This window comes from Puma concolor, chromosome C1 (assembly GCF_028749965.1).
Source record: "Puma concolor isolate L17-30 chromosome C1, mPumCon1.1.hap2, whole genome shotgun sequence".
NCBI classification, from domain to species: Eukaryota; Metazoa; Chordata; class Mammalia; order Carnivora; family Felidae; genus Puma; species Puma concolor.
Window position 1 is genome coordinate 4,240,726 of NC_141674.1, and position 18,670 is coordinate 4,259,395.

Consider the following 18,670-nt stretch of genomic DNA (forward strand, 5'->3'; position numbering starts at 1 on the left):
GCTTCAGGGCCTGGTAGGGTGTCTTGATCATGCCCCTGAGGTGGTGGCACCAAATAATGCTGTCTCTTTTTCCTCTAGGGAGCAGAAGCGGTGAGTGTGGGCCAACCTGCTGCCCCTGCCTGGCTTAGGCACAGTCCTTTTGCCCCTTCTTCCAGCCCCATCTTGAGCACACCCCCTTGTCTGGTTTGTAGCACAATCTCTCTGCCCCCACTAATGCCACCAGACTCTTCTCCCCCAGCAACTTAGCCCCTGCCCCAAAGTCTAGATCTTATGCTCTGATAACCTCGGCCTGGATTACCGAGCCCCTTGTCTCCCACTAACCTAGCCTTCAGTTATAACCAAACTTCAGTATCAATAACCTTGACCTCTGTCCCTCGAAGCGTGGTTTCTGCCCAGTAATCTAGCCCAGTGCTTACAGAAATATAACACGAGCCACTGTGTAAAGTTTTCTAGTAGGCACTTTGAAAAAATAAAAAGGTAAAGGTGAATTTAACATTTACATTTTACTTAGCCCAAAATATCCAAATACTATTTCAGTACATAAGCAGTGTAAAAGTCATTAGCGAGATGCGTTAGTCTTTTAAAAAGCAGTCTTCGTGATGCCGTGCGCATTTTACACGTATCCTGCATCTCAGTTCTGACACTTCAGATGCTTAGTAACCACCTGAGTTTAGTGGCTGCCTTGTCAGCAGCACAGCTCTAGCCCCTATTTTATTTATTTATTTTTTATTTTTTTTAACGTTTTTATTTATTTTTGGGACAGAGACAGAGCATGAACGGGGGAGGGTCAGAGAGAGAGGGAGACACAGAATCTGAAACAGGCTCCAGGCTCTGAGCTGTCAGCACAGAGCCCTACGCGGGGCTCGAACTCACGGACCGCGAGATCGTGACCTGAGCCGAAGTCGGACACTTAACCGACTGAGCCACCCGGGCGCCCCTCTAGCCCCTATTTTATAATAACCGTCCCTAATTAGCCACCACTGCCTCCCACTAATGTGGTCCCTCCTACTTGGGTCCTGCCCCCAGGACACTCCCCGATCACTCTCTGCCACACTCCTGACCCAGCACCCCTGTTTCCAGTAATACCCCAGCCAGAAATAACTGAGCCGCAGCCTCTCCCTCACCCAGCTCCTATGTGTGCCCCCGTGACTCCAGTCTACCCCCAATCAAGCCCCTCCCTGTTCCCACCCTATCCTTGTGGCTCCTGACCCGACCCCAGTCCCCAGTCCCCCAGCCCTTCTGCCCCTAGAACCCATTGCCCTGGCCACCCAGCCCCTGCCCCCAGTAACGCCTTACTTGCCCCTTACGGCGCCTGGCCCACCGTCTCACGCTTGCCCGCGGCTCTGCCCCCCACCCCATGCCTAGGAAAGAGGAGGAGCGACAGAAGCAGGAGGAGTTGCAGCGAGAGAAAGAGCAGTCGGAGAAGCTGCGGACGCTGGGCTACGACGAGAGCAAGCTGGCGCCCTGGCAGCGACAGATCATCCTGAAGAAGGGGGACATCGCTAAGTACTAGGTGCCGCCCTCCTGCTCGCAGCCTCGTGAGCTCTGGGGGCCCCAGTCTCCGCCCCGGCCTGCCCGGCTCCGGCCGAAAGGGCTGGGAGCCGCGCTGCCTTTCCCCTCCCGCGCTGGAACCTCTCCCTGACCCCGCTCCGGCCCCCGCATGCCCAGCCCGGGGCGCCGCTGGAACGCGCCCGCCGCCGTCGCCCAGGAAAAGTGCCCAAGCAAGCTGTTGACGCAAAAAGATGCTGCTTATTTGCATGCCTATTTACATATATTTGCATGTTCGGTGGAGGTCGCGCAGAGCGCTCCCCAGCCCCGTGGGTGGCGACCTTGTTTTCCTGCGGGGCGCGCGCCCGGCCGCAGCCCCCTCCCCCGCACCCCGGAACCCACGCGGCGGGCGCATCCTGGGCGGAGGCAGGCCCCGCGCTCGGGGAAGGGGTTTTCCTCCCGTCGTGACCCAGATCTGCACCCGGCCCGCATTTCCCATCCCCGCCGAGGGTTTCCTCTCAGTCATTTGTTTACCAGAAACGATGAAACCGGCAACCTGCCCGTCGGGACCGAGTTGCCGCTCCGGGGGCCCAACCTCTGCCTCCCCCCTCCCCCTCCCCCTGGTGAAGTCCGCGCCCCCCTCCCCCCGGGTCCCACGATTCCCAGACCCTTTCACGACGCTGGTGGCGTGAGTGCGAGGCAAGGGTCCCTGCGCTTGTGTCTCCACCTGCTTCCTCCCCGTCCCCGCACCCCCATTAAAGCTCTCTCAGCCGCCGCGGCTGACGTGCACTCTCTCGCGCTGTCGCCACGACTTCCTCTCTCCGTCGGGTAACTAGGCCGCGGCCGGGCGGGAGCGGGGCGCGGGGGCGGCCTGGGCGCCAGGGGCCACACTGGGTTCCACCGTGGGTCCCCGACCCTGGGGCGCTAGGACTTCCGGGCCTTTCGACGACGCCCCCCAGGAAACGAAGCCGGGGCCACTTAACACCACAGCCCCTCGGAAGCACCAAGCAGTAGCTTTTCTTCACAGATTTAATACCCAGGCCTCGGCCAAAGTCGGGCCGAGACACTGCTGAGCCATCTCCTGCCCCCTCCCGATATCCGTCGATGCCGCTTGGCCTCAACCAGAACCCCAGGGGGCGCGCGGCAGGGAGGGCGGCTGGCGCTGCTACGCAGGGCCATGCCAGGAGCTTAAGTGACATAAGATGTCTACACGCATTAAGTAACCGTACTTAGGGCTTCTGCAAGGGCCGCCAGAGCCCAGAGGCGCCCGGTGTGGGCCCCCCCCCCCCCCGCGTCCCCCGCGTCACGGGCCGCGCTGCAGGCGGCTGCGCAGGTCCTCGGCGCAGCCGTCCAGCCCCATGCGCTCCAGCGCCGCGTAGACGGCGCCCAAGCCGGCGGGCTGTTGCTGACGCCAGCGCTTGAGCATCTCGTACTGCTGGTCGCGGAAGCGGCCGACCTCCACCTCCACGGCCTCGATCTCCGCTTCGCGCAGCCCCAGTGTGCGCACGAACTCCTTCCAGCGTCGCGCGGGCACCGCGTCCATTACGTCGTAGAGCTGCGGGCCCGGTTGGAGCGTGGCTGCCGCGGAGCCCGCAGGGGGCGCTGGCGAAGGCGTGGGCATGGGCGGCGGCGGGTCTGGGGACGGGCCAGAGAGAGTCGGTGGGGAACAAGAACGGAGGCCAGAGGCGGGACCACGGGCAGAGCGGGGGACCAGGGGGGTGCACCCGTCCGTCTGGGACGGGAAGTGGGCAGGTGGTGCCTCAGGAAACCATTACTTCTCATCTCAGGCTCAGGAGAATGGGGTCAAGGCCAGTGAGGTCTCTTACCGAGGGCTCTGCTGCGCAGCTGGTCCCAGGACCACGTCACCTCTGCGCAGGGCGCCTCCTGGATCTGAGGGGAGCCAAGGGCCCAGCCATTGCCTACCAAATGCGTGGCACGGACCTTCTCGATACTGCTGGCTGGAGCTAGAAGGGTGCTGTCCCTGGGTGAGAGGTGGGTGGCCTGGAAGCCAAGAGAGGCCCCAGGTCAGCCTGGGGTCACCCCTTCCTGGGGTCTCTGGCTGGGAGTGGCCATTCCCTGGATCAGTCAGCAAACATTCTTCAAGGCTGCCTCCCGAAGTCCCCCCTCATCTCTCACTGGGTGGCCCAGAAGAACTATTTCCTCTGCCTGAAATAACTCTATCCTGGCTGCCCTCCCCTATGGCCCCAACCCTGCCGGAGGCCTCCCTATGGTGACATCCCACTGAACTGTCTTCTGTTTACCTGTCTGGATCCCACCAGACTGAAAGCCACTTAGAGACAGGTGCCTTGCTACTCTCATTCACCAACTACTCAGGGAATTCACATGCGTTCATTAGGCCTACTCTGTGCCTGCCAGCCACCGTGCCCCGTGTGGGGGACCAAGAGTTATAATGCAGCCCAGCCTCTCAGCTCCAGAAGGCTGAGGCCTGGGTTCTTGCTCACTCTCTTCCCTGAATATTACTAATATTCTTACCTGCAGGGGAGTCAGGGCCTCCAACCCAGCTTCATCTGCTGAGAGACAAGAGCATCTCATCAGCAACCAGGCAAGACTCCTAGACCTGGGTGCTGGTCCAGCTCCTCTTGGGTTCCTGTGCCACCCCTGCCCCCAGCACTCTCTCCCTCAGTTTCCCCCCTCTGCATCAGGGGTGAGTGGGCTCTGGGCTACCCATGCTGACCCGATGCCCCTAGAAATGTGCGTGCGAGTGCGTGCGTGTACTTACTAGGAACCGTGGGCTTGCAAGGCTGGCAGCGGTGGTATGTGTAGGTCAGGGTGGCACCGAGCAGGAGCGGGACCACCAGGCCAGCCAGGAGCACCTGCACCCAGAACACTGAAAGAACAGCGGGTGAGTGGTGGATAGGAGCCACACCCCAGCCTCCCCAACCATCCCAATAATCCTGCCCAAATTCCCAGCACACCACCTACTCTGCCTCCAGCCACAGACAGTCACACAGGGCTCAGGACAGCTCCCGAGGGTGCTCCTGCAAGAAGAGGGGGTGGGGTGGAGTGGGGTGGGGGGCGTGAGGGAGTAGACACCAGGAGAGGTTACCCGTCCTCTCCATCCTGGAGGCCCTGCCCTCCCCAGGTCTCTTCCCTGGGCGCCACAGTACCCTGGAATGTTCCCAAAGGACTGCTGAAACTTCACTGGTGTCCCCAGAAACAAGAGCAGCAACCGCTATTTATGGAGCTTTTTCTAGACTAGATTGAGGGTTACTAGAATGTCAGCTCCATGAGGACCAGGATTTGCCTACATTGTTCCCTGTTGGATCCCCAGCACCTAGAACATCTCTGGAAAATAGTAGATGCTTAATAAACACTTGCAGAGCAAATGAATGGATAAAGTGCTTTACCCTTTAACCTGTGCCCCGGGGGTCGGGGGGGAGAACCTGCTAACATCGTCACATGGAGAAGCCACAGATCGGAGTGGTGACGTCACTTGCCCAAGATCTCCCAGAGAATGAGTGGCAGATCATAGTTTTGAAATTGTATCAACTTGACTCTCTATAAACGGCCAAACCCTATGCTTCCTTAACCTACAGCTGGAAAGATTACTAAAGGACACAACCCCTTATTTATCTGGCATAAGGTGAATGCAGATTTCCCTTCAGTATCCAATGTCTGCCTGAAATGGCACCCACCCACCACGGGACCGAGCTCCCTCCACCTTCCCGGGATCCCCGCTCTGCTCCCAGAACCCCCTCCCTGTCCCAGGGCAGCCAGGACATTACGTGGGGCAGGACACACAGCTGTTGCCATATTCATAGAAGCCAGGCAGGCAGGTCCCACAGTCGGTGTCTCTGACGGAACCTGCAGTCCAGGAGATGGCTTGTGTGTCAGGAAGGGAGAGGGGGAGTTAGGGAGAGGGGGGGTGTGGAGGGGTAGACAGCCCAGAGCGGGAGTACTCACAGGGCACCCGTGTGTGGCGGTGCAGGGCCCTGCAGTCTGAGCACGGGTGGCAGCGGAAGGGGGAGCCGTCCCTGCAGGACTTGACCAAGCACTCGGGGAACCAGCCCGGGTCACAGCCACAGTGGGCATCTGCCACTGCTGAACAGTTCGTCAGGGCCACCTGGGAAACTGGCAAGAGTGTTCAGGGAGATGGGGAGAGTGGAGGCCATCAGGGCCGGAGACCCCCCGCGGGGACCCCGGGCAGATCCCCTGGAGAATGGAGATGGGGGCAGCCCAAGACGGGGCCACCCCCAAAGGGAGAGGAGCATGGAGATCGCCCCAGATCAGAGGTTGAGGCATATATGGAGATGGGAGGGTCAGCAGGAAGTGAGGGGGCAAGGGAATCCTAGGGTGGGATCGAGGGGGGAGGGGCCTGGGATGGGTGGACACAGGGCTGTCACACCAGAGGTTAAGCCCAAGCCAGCCACCTCCTTCAGAAACAGCCTGGCCATGGCCTGTCCTCAGGAGTCCCCCACTGAGCACTAGGCCCCTCACCCTCTTCATCACAGGCCTGGCAGCGGGTACAGCGGGTCTCATGGTGGTTCTCCCGGGCCAGGAAAGTGCCGCGGGGGCACGGGAGGCAGGTAGAGGCACCGCAAGGCTTTGGGCAGGGGGCCTTCAGGTAGTGCCCTGTGGAAACCAGACCCGGGTCAGACAGTCAAAGGGGGCTCCCTCTTTCCCCTCCCTCCTCTCCTATCTCTGGCTCCCTACTTCCTCCCCACCCCTGCCCACCTCCCCTGTCTCCTGACCCCGCCTGAACCCCATCTCCCTCTGTCTGCCCTCACTTCCCCTCCACATCCCTCCCACCCCTTCGGCTGCTCACCGGCTGGACAGCCCTTGCAACAGAACAGACCGCTCCTCTTCTGGAAGTTGGAGGCACAGTCACACTTTGGACTGGGTGTGCCGCCCTGGCCCTGGGCGCCCAGCAGCGCAAGGAGCAGGACCTGGAAGACAGGTGGCTGTTGGTTGTGACGGGGCTGGCCATGCGGGCCCTCCCCGGCCTCCCCCCCCCCTTCCGAGCCCCCCACCGCGTTTGCCCTCAGAGAGGCCCTCTTCTCAGGTTCTTGGGCGGGAGGTGCCCCATGGATGTGGGGTAAGACGAGCTTCCCTCCCCCCGTGCACAGAGCAGGCTCGGGAGAGGCAGAGCGAGGTCTCCAGCCGGCTCCCCCCACACGTTTCCCTCTGCCAGGGCACCAGGGCAGGCACCGGGGGGCCCCGTCCCCACTCCTGGTTTGTGTAAGGTGGAGGACCCGGATCCTTCTCTGCCTGGGGCCCCTAGACCCTTCTGGCCCCCGGGGCGGGGGTTTCCTCTCAGCGGAAGGGCCCCGCCCGGCTGAGGCTCTAACTAGCGGAGTGTCTAAGTGGAGAGGGGTTGGTGGTGGTGCTGGCACACTTCCCCGCGAAGTGGGGCCCCATCGTTCTTAGCGCAGCGACCCAGGCCTGAGGTCAGGCTCCAGGCTGCCCGCCCCCCTCCACCGTGCTCCCACTCACCGCAGCCACCGCTGCCGTGCAGCCCCCCAGCCGCAACTCCATGGCTCCTGGCGCCTTGCTGGGCCCTCGGATGACAGGCGTGCGCCAGCCCGGGGGCTTCCCCCGCTCCGCCCGCTCTGCCCCAAGCCAGCCCCGGGGGAGCCCGCCTCAGGGGTGGGGGCCAGGGCGGGGCCCCCAGCCCACGCAGCCTGCCCCTGCGCACCTGAGCTCACCTGAGGTGGCCTGGGGGCAGCAAGGCGTACACAGGACAGGGCAGCATCCAGGTCCCCCCTGCCTGGGTTCTGGCCCCGGCCCTGAGACTACAACTTCCAGGTGAAGTGACTTCCCTCCTTCGGGCCTCAGAGCCCTCCCTCAGCCATGAGAGGTTGGGCCACAGCGACAGCGACGCAGCTGGGAGACCCAGCCTCCCCAATACCGCCTGGGTGTGGGTACAGGGGCCCCGCCCCTGCAGGGGAGTCCCAGCGGGCATTCTCAGTAGAGCCTGAGACGCATCGCCCGCCCTGGCATAAGTTTACGGGGACCACCCAGGGCAGGGCCCGTGAGGCACCTTGTGGGAGGGAGAACTTCATGGGGGGCTCCTGGGTAGCCCTCGTGGCTGAGGCAGGGGATGGGGGGTGATCTTGGGGGTGCTGGTCTGGTCACCTCTGCCCTGTTAATTCACTAATGCTTCTCCTCAGTCTCCTCCGGGGGTGCCCTACCACAGACAGAGGGCGACAGGAGTGAGAGGCCCCTGCCCCCCGGCTCAAGTGCACCTGAGTCAGGAAAGGGGCTGGTTCCAAAAGCAAAGAACTTCTTCTGGTAGTATATACAAGTCTTTATAAAAGAATCAAAAGCTCAATAAATATGCAACTTTACACAGAGCCCAACCCGAGCCTGGGGTGGCCAGTGGGCCTGGGAGAGAGGGAGGCAAGGACAGGAGAGCAAACATCCCGTTTGGGGCCGGATGAGGGTGGAGGTGGGAAAGGCCGCCCTGGAGCCCACCCCAGGATTGGAGCTGGTGACTTCAGGGAGCAGCGAACAAGGGACCCTGCGGGGGTCGGGTGGACAGGTTAGTGGGGGTGGCCTTGGGGGGAGTCCTGAGGAAGTACTGCGGCCTGGGCCTGGAGCTCTGCTGAGCCCTCCTCCACTTCCATCCAGTCTGGCAAAGTGCAAATCGGGGGTCCTGCCCGGCGCTCTGGCTACTGTGCGGGCAGCAGCCGGAGCAGGGACCCGGATGCCCCAGGAGGCATGCTGTTTGCTGTCTCTCGGTCAGTGGCACCCTCGGGGGCCTCCCTCTGCTCAGACCTCCCTGCAAGAGAAGGGAAGGGACAGACAGTCCTTCCTTGGCTGATGCCACTTCCAGAGGGGGCTCTGGTCACCCTCCCTGCCCCACCAGACTCCTTAAGGCCCCTTCCGCACCACCCACTGTAGACACTGCCATTCAGGCTCTGAAGCAGGTCTCGGGCTCCCTTCTCCCATCCCCACCTCCTAATGCCATCTGCTCCCAGCCATGACAGTGCCCCTACCCATCCCGGGGCTCAGTGCCCCCAAGGCCAACACACTGGGCCACAAGCCCTCTACCCCAGGCCACTCACGAGGCAGTGAGCGTGGAGTTAAGCAGCAGGGTGGTCCTGATTCGGTACAGTTGGGCCAGCGTCAGCTTCCGGTGCTGGGCAGAGATCCCTGGGTGGGGCTCGGGCTGCACCCTGGGTGAGGCCCCCAAGGACAGCTCTCTGCTCCTCCTGGTGGGTCTTTCGGGCGCCCCAGCTGGGCAGCTGGTTCTGCCCTCCAGCTCTGATAGCTTGGGGCCACTGCCAGGGCTAGGTGCCCCCCGGTGAACCCAGCTGGGCCCGGCTTCCTGAGGGGAGCCCTGAGTCCTTGTGCCAGAGACCGTAACGGCCAAGCAGAGTTCTGACAGACTGCGGCTGGGGGCCGGGGGCGCTCCATGGGCAGTGGCCCCTGATAGCAGCTGGAGGAGGCTAGCCTCAGATTTGGACTTGAGCAGGTGGGGCGGGCGGGGCAGCAGCTGGACAGGGGTGCGGCGGCGGAGACGGGGTGAGGGTGGGGGTGAAGGGGCCTGTGGTAACTCTGGGGGCCGGGGCGCTGGCTCCACCACAGGGGCTGGGGCCACAAAGTCTTGCAGGGAGGTGGGGGAGAGGGTGCCGTAGGCAGAGTCCATGGAGCAGGAGCGGCCGTCCACGGGCCCCAGGGGCAGCAGCTCGCTGGTGGGCGTGACAGATGAGGCAGTGGTGCTGAGAGAGGTCTCGTCCGACTGGGAGCTGAAGGGGCCACCCTCGAACTCGGGAGAGGACAGCGGCTCCCCAGGCTCCACCACAACCATGGCCAGGGTCTCCGTGGAGCCATCTGAGGCACTGTGGGGCCGGGAGAGGACAGTCAGCCCAGCCTCAGGAAGCCCAGATGGCCTGGTACAGCCAGTGCTTGGCAACGCAGAGGTCCACAGCCTCCGCCCTCCCGACTTGAGGCTCAGAGATGGCAAAAGCATGTGGCCCGTGAGCCAGAGCTCCCAACCCTGGGCCCACAACACAGATACCCATGATGATGTCTGTCACCATCACACTCCTCCCTCCAGCTGGACACAGTGCAACAATCCTCAGCTCAGGGGCGCCCGGGTGGGTCAGTTGGTTGAGCGTCTGACTCTTGATCTCGGCTGAGGTCATGATCTCATGGCTCGTGAGTCTGAGCCCCGTGTCGGGCTCTGCACTGGCAGTGCGGAGCCTGCTTGGGATTCTCTGTCTTCATCTCTCTCTGCCTCTCCCCCACTTGCTCGCTCACACTCTCTCTCTCAAGAATAAACAATTAAAAAAAAAAAAAAAAAAGGATCTTCCGCTCAGCTCCACCCCACTGGCACTGGGGGATCAGAGTCAGCGCTCAAGTTCAAAACCTTTTGCCATCCCCGCCGGGACTCTGGTGGGAGACAGAGCCCTCTCCCTCATGTTGTGGTCACAGCACGAAGCCATTCGGAGGAAGGTGGGGAGTCTGGGCCCTACCCGGTGTCAGCAGCCCTGGGGTCAGGAGGGCCCCGCTCAGGGTCAGCGGCCCTGGGGTCAGGAGGGCCCTGCTCAGGGTCAAGAGGGCCCTGCTCGGCGTCAAGAGGGCCCTGCTCGGGGTCAGGAGGGCTGGGCCGCAGCACTTGCCCTGCTCTGGCCCGCTGAGCGGCCCCGGGCGAGCATACCAGTGCTGGGAGTTGAGACTGTTGCTGCTCCTGCGCAGGATGGTGGGGGAGCTGGCGGCAGAAGCGCTACTCTCCCCCGCTTCCTCCTCGTCCTCGTCCTCGTCCTCTTCGTCCTCCTCCTCTTCCAGGCTCTGCAGGTGCGGCTGGCTGCCTGGCTGCTCCTGGGTGCGCAGCTGCTGCAGTTGGTTCTGCAGGTGGGGGAGGGGGTGGTGAGCGGCTCCCCCCGACGGGCCACCCTGGCCACCCACCCGCCCACCACTCGGCTCTCACCTGGGCGTTGTAAATGGCGTCCACCCAGCCACGGCACAGAGCCTGGCCGCTGGCCTGGAACGTGTAGGCCCCCACAGCGCTGTGGAACTCGTTCAGGTAGATGAGGAGAAAGGAGCCTGGTGAGGAGGGGCTCCCATCAGTGCCAGCTAGGACCACAGCCCCTGCCCATCACGGCCCCCTCCCCACCCCACCGGGAGCAGGGCCGGCCTCCTCACCGGGGTCTCGAAGCTCCCGGCACACAATCTTGTCCACCAGCAGTGGCGGCCGGATGACCTTGGTCCTCTCGGCCTTCTTCACCGCCTTGGTCACCAAGAGTAGGTCCGTGAAGAGGAAGCAGTACACGTCCATCTGGAGTGGGGGTGGGGGGAGCAAGGGGAGCAGGCCAGGCCCGGGATCAGGGCCAGGGTCTTGGGACCTCAGCCTATCTGCCGCGACGCCCTCTCCTGGGCTGGGCCCCTTCCTGCCTGCACTTTGGTGATGTTGCTGGGGGCACCCGGGTTTGGTCAAACGCCTTCCCTGCTCCCTGCCCCCCATGAATCTGGGAATACAATTAAGATGAAGAGCAAGGTGGAGCTAACATACTTGTCATTTCTTTCAATTAAAGGTTTACATTATAATTTAAAAATAATTCCAGAAATTGGTAAACCACAAGAAATTATAATATTCTCAAATGATAGAGAATAACTGAACGAGGCTCAAAGACTGCTTCCATTTGGGTGGTTCAAAGCATGCCTGAAGATTTTGAGGCTTAAGTGACTGTCAGCCAACAATTAAGGGGTCCAGGGCAGCAGTGCTGAAAGTGTTCACTTTTAGATAGTCCACAATATAAAAATTATTCTTTTTAAGGGGTGCCTGGGTGGCTCAGTCGGTTGAGCGTCCGACTTCAGCTCAGGTCACGATCTCGTGGTCTGTGGGTTCGAGCCCCGCATCGGGCTCTGTGCCAACAGGTCGGAGCCTGGAACCTGCTTCGGATTCTATGTCTCCTTCTCTCTCTGACCCTCTCCCGCTTACGCTCCATTTCTCTCTGCCTCTCAAAAATAAAGAAATGTAATAAAAACAAATTATTTTTTTATATTAATTATTATTTTAGAGAAAAAGTGTGTGCCTGTGTGAGAGAAAACAAGAAGGGGCAGAGTAAGAGAGAGGATCCCAAGCAGGCTCTAGGGTCAGCACAGAGTCCCGTGCAGGGCTCGGTCTCACAACTCAGGGATCAAGATCTGAGCTGAAATCAAGAGTCAGACGCTCAACCGACTGAGCCACTCAGGTGTACCAAATAATTCCTTTAAAAAAATTATGTTTATGATAATATTAAGATATTATTTGTATTTTCACTTGGATCCCCTCAGAAGTGAAAAAGCAGAGCTTTCCAGAGGCTACAGGACATGTGATGATATCATTGTGATGGCTAATGGACTTCTGCTTGTGTATTTTTATACTTTCTAGAATTTCCTATGGTAGTAGTTTAGATTGTAAGTATTTTCAGAGATTAGTTCACTTTGCTCTCAAAAACAATACTATGTGTCTGTTATTTTTGTTTATAGGTGTTATTACAATAAACTGTACCTTAGTTATAAAAAAAAAAAAAGGTTTACATTAAAGAGAAAGAGGGAAGTGATTTTAAAACCACAATTTGCAGGCTCTGGGTTAAGCACCTGGGATTAATAGCTCAGGAGCGAGGCTCCGGGTTGTTCCTGGCCTGCTCTTGGAATGGGCCCCCTCCCTCCCACCAGGAACCCACATGGCACCAGCAAGTGGGCAAGACCAGCACCCCATGGGCTGTGTGGTTGCTGCCATATCTGTAAAGAGTAAACGGCAGGCAGATCATCAGCCCTCGTGTGACCACAAAGTCATCCCTTCTTGAATTGCCACCCAACTGCCAGGGCAGCTGAGAATCACTAAATAGGGCCCAGAAGGTCCCCAGGAAAGGGTGGTCCAAACGCACAGGGGAAGAGGGGGTGCAGAAGGGGCCCCGGGCGTGAGGTGGTCCCTAGACTCACCTTGCTGTCCTTCCCCTCCTTCATCCTCAGGCTCCCCTCCAGCAGCAGCTGTCGTGTCTCCTCGGGGGAGGCGCCAGGGATGGGTGCTGTCAGGTCCAGATGCAGAAATTCCTTCAGGAGCTGGTGATTGGGGGCGGGGCGGGGGGGGGGGGGGGCATGTGTAGGGAGGTCACGGTCTGACTCCCCTTCTCCGCTGGAAGTCCGCGCGAAAGATTCCCGGCCTAGGCGCCTGTCTGCCAGGGTGGCCCCTCCTCCATTCCCGCGGGGCCAGGGTCCCCCTCACAGGCAGCCTCCCACCTTGTCCACCTCGTCGTTGCTGCCCTCCACCACCTCGTAGGCGTCGATGCGGCTCACCACGGCCGCCAGCCGCTGCCGCTCTTGCCGCTGCCGCATGCACGCGTTCACGTGGTGGATGAAGCGCTCCACCGAGTCGATCTGCAGGGCGGGCAGGCGATGGCAGGTTCAGGGCCAGGGTCTGGGGGCGGCCTCGAGCTGCGGAGGGACCCCGCGCGCCTCCCCGGTTACCATGGTGACGACGGCCTCCTTGGCGCGCGGCTCGTCGGTCTTCCTCAACACTGACTTGAGCAGCAGCGGGTACTTGGTGAGCCGCTGGTGGGGCTTGGCCAGCATGTCGCTCAGCTTCAGCCGCTGGCACTGCTGATGCTTCTCGGCCCACTACGGCGCAAGCGGGGACTCGGCTCAGGGCGCGCCCCACCCCCGGGCCCCAGGCCACGCCCGCCCCCCCCCCACCCCGTGCACCTGCTGCCCGGGTGGGCCCAACTGTCCTGCGCCCCGGCCCTTCCTCACCGTGACGTATGCCCGGAAGAGGTCGTTGTCGCGCAGCAGGCCACGCATGTACTCCATGCAGCCCTCCTCCTCCATGCAGTATCGGATGTAGGGCTTGAAGAGGGAGCCGAACTGGCCCGGGACGGAACAGGCACGGTTACTGCGCGCTCTCCGCGGCCAGGCCCTGCGCCGGGAGCCTCACGAGCCCTCCCTCACCGCACTTTCGCGACCACTCCAGGCTGAACTTCCGCCAGACAGAAAGGGCAGATGGCCAGGTGGGGTTCAAACCCGGGCGACCAACTCGGAATTCCTTGCCTCCGACCACTAGGGGTCACGTGGCGCCAGGGTCGGGGGGAGGCCGGGGTGGTGGGCAGACGGGATCGGCGCCCTAGCCCTGCCGCGGTGTCCCCCACCCCGTGTCCGGCCCGGCCCGTACCATCTTGAAGCCTCTGAGGAAGTCCCCGGGCTGCAGCAGCGCCCGCGTGCGCCGCGCCTTCTCCAGCACCGGCACCATCACGCTGCCCCACAGTCCGCGGTGCAGCCGCACAATCTCGGGGATGTTGCTGAACAAGCGCTCGGCCTCCACCTGAAGGGGCGGGAGGTGCGCTCGGCCCCGCCCCCGGCCGGGCCCCGCCCCTCCGGCTCCATCCTTGTGTCCCGCCCTCGCCCCGCCCCCAGCGGCAGGCCCTGCCCCCCGGGGGCCACACCTCACCTCACACAGCAGCCCCGATTCTTGCAGGTTCAGGAGGCAGCAGAGGAACAGCTGTGGGGGCAGGGGGCGCTGCAGCTGGGGGGCGTCCCAGTCCCGACGCCCCCCCCACCCCCCGCCCTCAGGCTGTTAGGCTCCCCTCTACCCCTTACCCCTCCCAGGAAGCCCTGAAGCAGCTTGGGACAGAGACGGTTCACCCCTTCAGAAAAGGCCCGACCTCCACGGCCCACCGGGGGTTCATCCTGCCTCGTCCCCACCTGGAGGGAAAGCTCAGGGAGACTGGCCTTGCAGTGACACCTGGAACTCTCTCCTCCAGCTCTGTCCTGGCTCGGCCCCAAGTTTCAGCTAAGGAGTTCTTCCTGAACCCCAAGCCAAAGATAGGTGCTCTCCCCAGGGTGAAGTACACACACACACACTCACACTCCACTTCCACAGGCCGGGTGTGGGCTGCTGGGCACCTGGCACACAGCAGGTGTTCAGAGACAGTGGCTGAATGAACGAGTGCAAGAGTGAGCCTAGTGCTCAGCTAACTTGGCAAACTTGCCCAAAGCTTTCTTTCCCCTGTTCTTCTGCAAAGCCCCAAACTCTGTTCAGGGGCCCCCAGAGGGAGGCCCTGGGGGGCGGGGAGGCAGGGTGCGGACCCACACTCACGTTGGTGATCACCCTCAGTTTCTTAATGTAGGAGGCTTCTGTGTGCAGGAGCTCCCACACCGCCTCCTGCTGGTGGCACTGCCTCCGGGACAGCTTCTGCGGGAAGTGCAGGAGGTTGGCCAGGAGTCCCAGAGTGTGCCCGGATGACCCGGGAGGGGGTGAGCCACCTTGCAGGCAACCTCCTTTTCCCCGTGGAAACATGAGGTCCCCCAAGTTCTGCACCCTCCTCCACCACTAAAACAGCCAAGCGGCACACCGCGTGTTCCTCGCCTCAGTTTCCCCACAGCCTGGTGGGGAACACCTTGTAGAGCACCTTGTCACTGGGTCCTTGGAAGTGTCCCCTTTCCCTGAAGGGAAGGGAGGAAGGGCCGCGGCTGTACCCACCTCAGGCCCATCAATGAGCTCCCGCCAGCTGTCTTCCAGCCGCAGACAGGCGTCCTCCTCCTCCTCCTCCTCCTCCTCCTCGTCCCCCTCCTCCTCCCACGAGTCGTGGTCGAAGCGCAGCCTGCGGGGCAGCCGCGGCAGCCCGAAGAGGCTGTAGGCGTGCAGCTTGCCCTCCAGCTGCTCCATCCTGTCTACCTCCTGGAAGGAGACCCACGGCTGGTGTCAGGGGACGGGCCCGCCAGCCACCCTGCCCCAGGGCCCACGGGACCACATACCCGGCCCAAAGCGCTGGTGCTGGGGCCTGAGCTGAAGAAGCCACTGAAGCGACTGGCCGCCCGGTTCTTCCAGCTGTCGCTGCCACCACTGCTACCACTGGGCAGAGAGCAGCTGGAAGGCGTGGGGGCCTCCTGCCCAGGGATGCTCGTCTCCCCCAGGAACTCCGACATGTTCTTTCGGCGGCGGCCAGGGGCCTGGCCGGGAGAGGGCGATCAAGGCCAGGGCCCCCTTGACCCTCACACCCCCCTACCCCACGGTGGGTTTCCTGGACCTCAGGGAAGCTGAGACGTGGGAGGGTCTCTGCACCCCCGCCCTGGGATGCCACCTCTTCTAAGACCCGTAGATGCTCTGGGGGCTGAAGATCCAGGCACAGGTGTAGCTGGACCACCGCCCAGCCCCCAGCCCCAAGCACCACACAGTCACAGGCACACTTAGATGCACAGCTTATAAGCACAGCTCCAGATGGATACACACACACACACACACACACACACACACACACACACACACTCCTCAGGCATTAGCAGACTCTCAGAGACAAGACCCATTATCTTGGGGCTCCCTATCTTCAGAGCCACCCCTATTTTCCAGAAGGGGAAATTAAATCCCAAGAGGTGAGGGACCCAGCTGACCTTCCCTCTAAGGTCCCTCCCCGCCCCCAGCCCTGACACAGCCCCTCACCAGGATATCCAGGCTCTCCCGGCGGCTCTGGGGTTCCACGCGCTCCAAGGAGGGGGGCCCGGCCCTGGCTGGCCGCAGGATTGGCAGACTCAGGGATTTGGAGTCCTTTACTCCCTGTTCCACCTTCCCCTCGTCCCCCGGTTTGGCTGGGGCAGCAGTAGGGGGCAAGGAGAGGTCCTCAGCATCCAGGCCCGGTGGAGAAGGGAACCCAAGACCTCTCTCTCCTAGATCCCAACCAAGGCCTAGCTGCCCTCCCGTGAGGCCCCGCCCTGCCAGCACCCATTGCCAGGGCCCAGCAGAGACACCTGTATGGTAATGAGCCAGCTCAGGGCCATGGCCAATGGGAATCTGAGCCTGGGAAGAAGCAGCCATCTCCGGGAGGCCCAGTCAGGCCCCAGCCACCCCACCTGCCAGGTTAACTGCTCACCTTTGACCCGCAGGTAGTGTCCCCCGAACCTGTAGGCCTCAAAGGTGAGGGACAGGGGCGTGTTGGATTGGTCCAGGTAGATATCCACCTTGCCCAGCGTGATGCCCTTCCTTTCAAATACCGGCAGCAGCACCTCCCTGCCCCAGGATGGGAGGGGTGGCTGTTAGGGGGCAGGCACACGAACCCCCACCCTATGCCCAGCCCCAGTTCCACCCCACCTTACCAGTGGGAAAGGGAGCCACCCGCAGGATCACACACAGGTACGAGGACATACAGGTGTGCGTGCACACACAGCTGCCTACAGAGGTTTGCACGCTCCCACATGGGTCGACACACAAGCCAGTGCTCCCATGCCCTCCCGCTTCCGTGTCTGCCACCAGGGTGGACACTGTCACATGCTGGTCCACATCCAGGAACCGGGCCATGCGCACACGTGTTGGAATCCATGGGTGGGTCCGCTCACTCACCGGCCACCACACAGACACACACAGTTATGCCTGCAAGGAGCCACCCACACCCCCGGCCCCACTCCCCCTGCCTCGGCCCCACCAAACCCTACCCCAGCGACTTCTTCTTCATGGCTGGTACGATCTCTGTCTCAATGTCTACATTCAGGTCAAACTTCAGGGTGAAGCACTCCTTGCTGGGGTCCTGAAAGGGTGTGGGTCTCAGCTTCTGCACCCCTTGTCTCGGCGCCTCCCCGCCTACCAGGGTGCAGGATGGGAACCCCAGCATGGGAATGAACCCAGGGATCTCCCCAGCCTGCCTCGGTCCCAAGGAGGTGCCCAGTGTCCCTCTTGCCCAAGGGAGGTGTTCCTGTGGTATCTCCCATCCAGCTAAGGTGGATAGTAGTGGGGGCGGCAGGGCAGGGTGGGCAGGGAGGGACCCACTCACTCCAGGCCCCGTTCCTGGTCCTGGAGCTCAGAGCAGACAGGCCCAGTCTTGGGGATGGAAAGGAAAGGGCCCAGGAAGGGCAGGGGCTGACAGGAGCCCCCCTGACAGCCCGGGGGCTCCTTACATCTGTGTGTCTCCTCCTTGCCTTCTTGGAGAGTTTCAGGCCTGTGCTCTTCCGGTCCCTGCAGGACAGAGGGCAGAGGCTGGAGGCACGGGTAGGCCCTCACCAGGGCGGGATGTGAACAGGCCCCGGCTGCCCACTCTTTGCTCACCCCAGGCGATCAGATAACTAACTCAGGTGCAGCTCAGGCAGGCCAGGGCCCACAAGGGGCTGAGTGCCCTCTGGTGGCCAACCCAGGAGCCACACCCAGTGGTACCTAGACAGGAGTCTGCCTGCGCCAGGCTGGAGGCTGGCCCAGGCTGGGCAGCTTCCTCCAGGAATCAGGGCATCCACAGGGACATGGAGGGGTCTCCAGTCGGGTGTTCTGAAGCCTCTCGTCCCTGGATCTCTGATCTGAGGTCCAGCCTTGGGATTCCTCAGGTGTCCGCTTTGCCCACCTACCCTTTGCCATCCAGAGAGCTTTCCTCTTCCTCCTCCAAGTCCGCTGCAGGGCTGGTGCGTGGGGGGCATGACCGGGTAGACACGTTTCTGGCCAGAACAGAGCCTTTGGGGTAAAGTGGGAGGAAAGGTCATGCCTATTCCCTCCCTGGCTGCCTTCTTAGCCTGCTACCAGTCCTGGGAACCCCCCACCCCCAACAAACTAGGGCCCTTCAGGTCTGTGCAGAGAGGGGCTCAGTCACTGCGGATCACCCATCCATCCCTAGACTCAAAAAGACACAAGCTCCCTGGGATGACACCCCAGGTGATGCCCTGCCCCCAAACCTGTGGCCTCAGTTTACCCTTCTATAAAATAGGGATAAGGAAGCTCTGCCTCTGGGATTTTTGTAGGAAGGAACCAAAGTCTATGGCTCCTTCTCTCAGGCCTCCTCTCCACACAACCCCCCCACCACTGTGAACACACCCGGAGTCCCAGGGGGCCTTGGCAGAGGGGGAGAGTCCTTCTGTCCATCTGACCAGCTAAAAATGGAGACACAGGGTTGGCATTTCTGGCCAGGCTCAGATGCCTGTAAGTCACCCCAGCACAGCCAGTTGGTGCTAGGCCTGGGCCAGGTCCCCACTCAGCAGGAGGGTTTCTGGTTCCTTTCCACAAGCTCCTTCTGACCTGCCCACACCCACCCCCACGGCCCCTGCTCGCCAGCAGCCTGGCTAGAGGATTTGCCCAGCAGTCCCCTACCCTGAGGAAAAGAAAGGGGCCTTTTCCATGCTGGCCCGGGGCGAAAGGCAGGAGCAGGTATGGGATGTGCAGACCCAACAACAAGGACCCAGAACCCGGAAGAGACAGGCCTGCTCTCAACATGGGGCACAGTCCCCCAACCTTTTCTCTTGTTTAAAACCTTGTAGCACAAAGGAGCCACAATAT

General features: G+C 61.8%; 3 protein-coding genes across 14 annotated transcripts in view; 1 reads left to right on the top strand and 2 right to left on the bottom strand.

The window, feature by feature from the left end:
- Positions 1 to 2,277, top strand: part of ESPN (espin) — a 31,874-nt gene extending 29,597 nt beyond the window's left edge. For all 3 annotated transcript variants that reach the window (XM_086715534.1, XM_086715535.1, XM_086715536.1), the window contains 2 exons: positions 79 to 90; positions 1,366 to 2,277. In XM_086715534.1, the coding sequence (XP_086571660.1) occupies positions 79 to 90; positions 1,366 to 1,513 (160 nt within the window). In that variant the 3' untranslated portion in view covers positions 1,514 to 2,277. The remainder of the gene's footprint in view (positions 1 to 78; positions 91 to 1,365) is intronic.
- Positions 2,278 to 2,499: 222 nt separating this feature from the next.
- On the bottom strand, positions 2,500 to 7,676 carry TNFRSF25 (TNF receptor superfamily member 25). Of its 2 annotated transcripts, none has more exons than XM_086715539.1 (10): positions 6,943 to 7,676; positions 6,275 to 6,395; positions 5,947 to 6,081; positions 5,413 to 5,580; positions 5,235 to 5,313; positions 4,432 to 4,487; positions 4,229 to 4,336; positions 3,982 to 4,016; positions 3,315 to 3,489; positions 2,500 to 3,123 (listed from the first exon to the last, which is right to left on the bottom strand). In XM_086715539.1, the coding sequence occupies exons 1-10, from the start codon at positions 6,982 to 6,984 to the stop codon at positions 2,792 to 2,794; spliced, it is 1,251 nt and encodes a 416-aa protein (XP_086571665.1). In that variant the 5' UTR covers positions 6,985 to 7,676; the 3' UTR covers positions 2,500 to 2,791. The 2 variants fall into 2 exon arrangements, with proteins under 2 accessions (XP_086571665.1, XP_086571664.1); XM_086715538.1 differs by having other exon boundaries at positions 3,982 to 4,019.
- Positions 7,677 to 7,741: 65 nt separating this feature from the next.
- The window catches only part of PLEKHG5 (pleckstrin homology and RhoGEF domain containing G5), a 36,175-nt gene continuing 25,246 nt past the window's right edge, over positions 7,742 to 18,670 (bottom strand). For 8 of the 9 annotated variants that reach the window (XM_086715526.1, XM_086715529.1, XM_086715530.1 and 5 more), the window contains 19 exons: positions 17,752 to 17,854; positions 17,314 to 17,371; positions 16,855 to 16,946; positions 16,296 to 16,432; positions 15,869 to 16,014; positions 15,187 to 15,381; positions 14,912 to 15,109; positions 14,528 to 14,623; positions 13,880 to 13,930; positions 13,604 to 13,753; positions 13,189 to 13,299; positions 12,907 to 13,056; positions 12,679 to 12,816; positions 12,382 to 12,501; positions 10,600 to 10,732; positions 10,385 to 10,500; positions 10,115 to 10,302; positions 8,517 to 9,293; positions 7,742 to 8,230 (listed from right to left, as the gene is read on the bottom strand). In XM_086715526.1, the coding sequence (XP_086571652.1) occupies positions 8,221 to 8,230; positions 8,517 to 9,293; positions 10,115 to 10,302; positions 10,385 to 10,500; positions 10,600 to 10,732; positions 12,382 to 12,501; positions 12,679 to 12,816; positions 12,907 to 13,056; positions 13,189 to 13,299; positions 13,604 to 13,753; positions 13,880 to 13,930; positions 14,528 to 14,623; positions 14,912 to 15,109; positions 15,187 to 15,381; positions 15,869 to 16,014; positions 16,296 to 16,432; positions 16,855 to 16,946; positions 17,314 to 17,371; positions 17,752 to 17,854 (2,969 nt within the window). In that variant the 3' untranslated portion in view covers positions 7,742 to 8,220. Of the gene's footprint in view, positions 8,231 to 8,512; positions 9,294 to 10,114; positions 10,303 to 10,384; positions 10,501 to 10,599; positions 10,733 to 12,381; positions 12,502 to 12,678; positions 12,817 to 12,906; positions 13,057 to 13,188; positions 13,300 to 13,603; positions 13,754 to 13,879; positions 13,931 to 14,527; positions 14,624 to 14,911; positions 15,110 to 15,186; positions 15,382 to 15,868; positions 16,015 to 16,295; positions 16,433 to 16,854; positions 16,947 to 17,313; positions 17,372 to 17,751; positions 17,855 to 18,670 lie in introns of those variants that run through there. The other variant, XM_086715528.1, reaches the window with a different exon arrangement.

Coding starts and splice junctions, on each gene's coding strand:
- TNFRSF25 (XM_086715538.1), bottom strand. CDS start 6,984: ATGGAGTTGCGGCTGGGGGGCTGCACGGCAGCGGTGGCTGCG. Junction 4,337..4,431: donor TGTCTGTGGCTGGAGGCAGA/GTAGGTGGTGTG, acceptor CTGTTCTTTCAG/TGTTCTGGGTGCAGGTGCTC. Junction 4,020..4,228: donor TTGCAAGCCCACGGTTCCTA/GTAAGTACACGC, acceptor CTTGTCTCTCAG/CAGATGAAGCTGGGTTGGAG.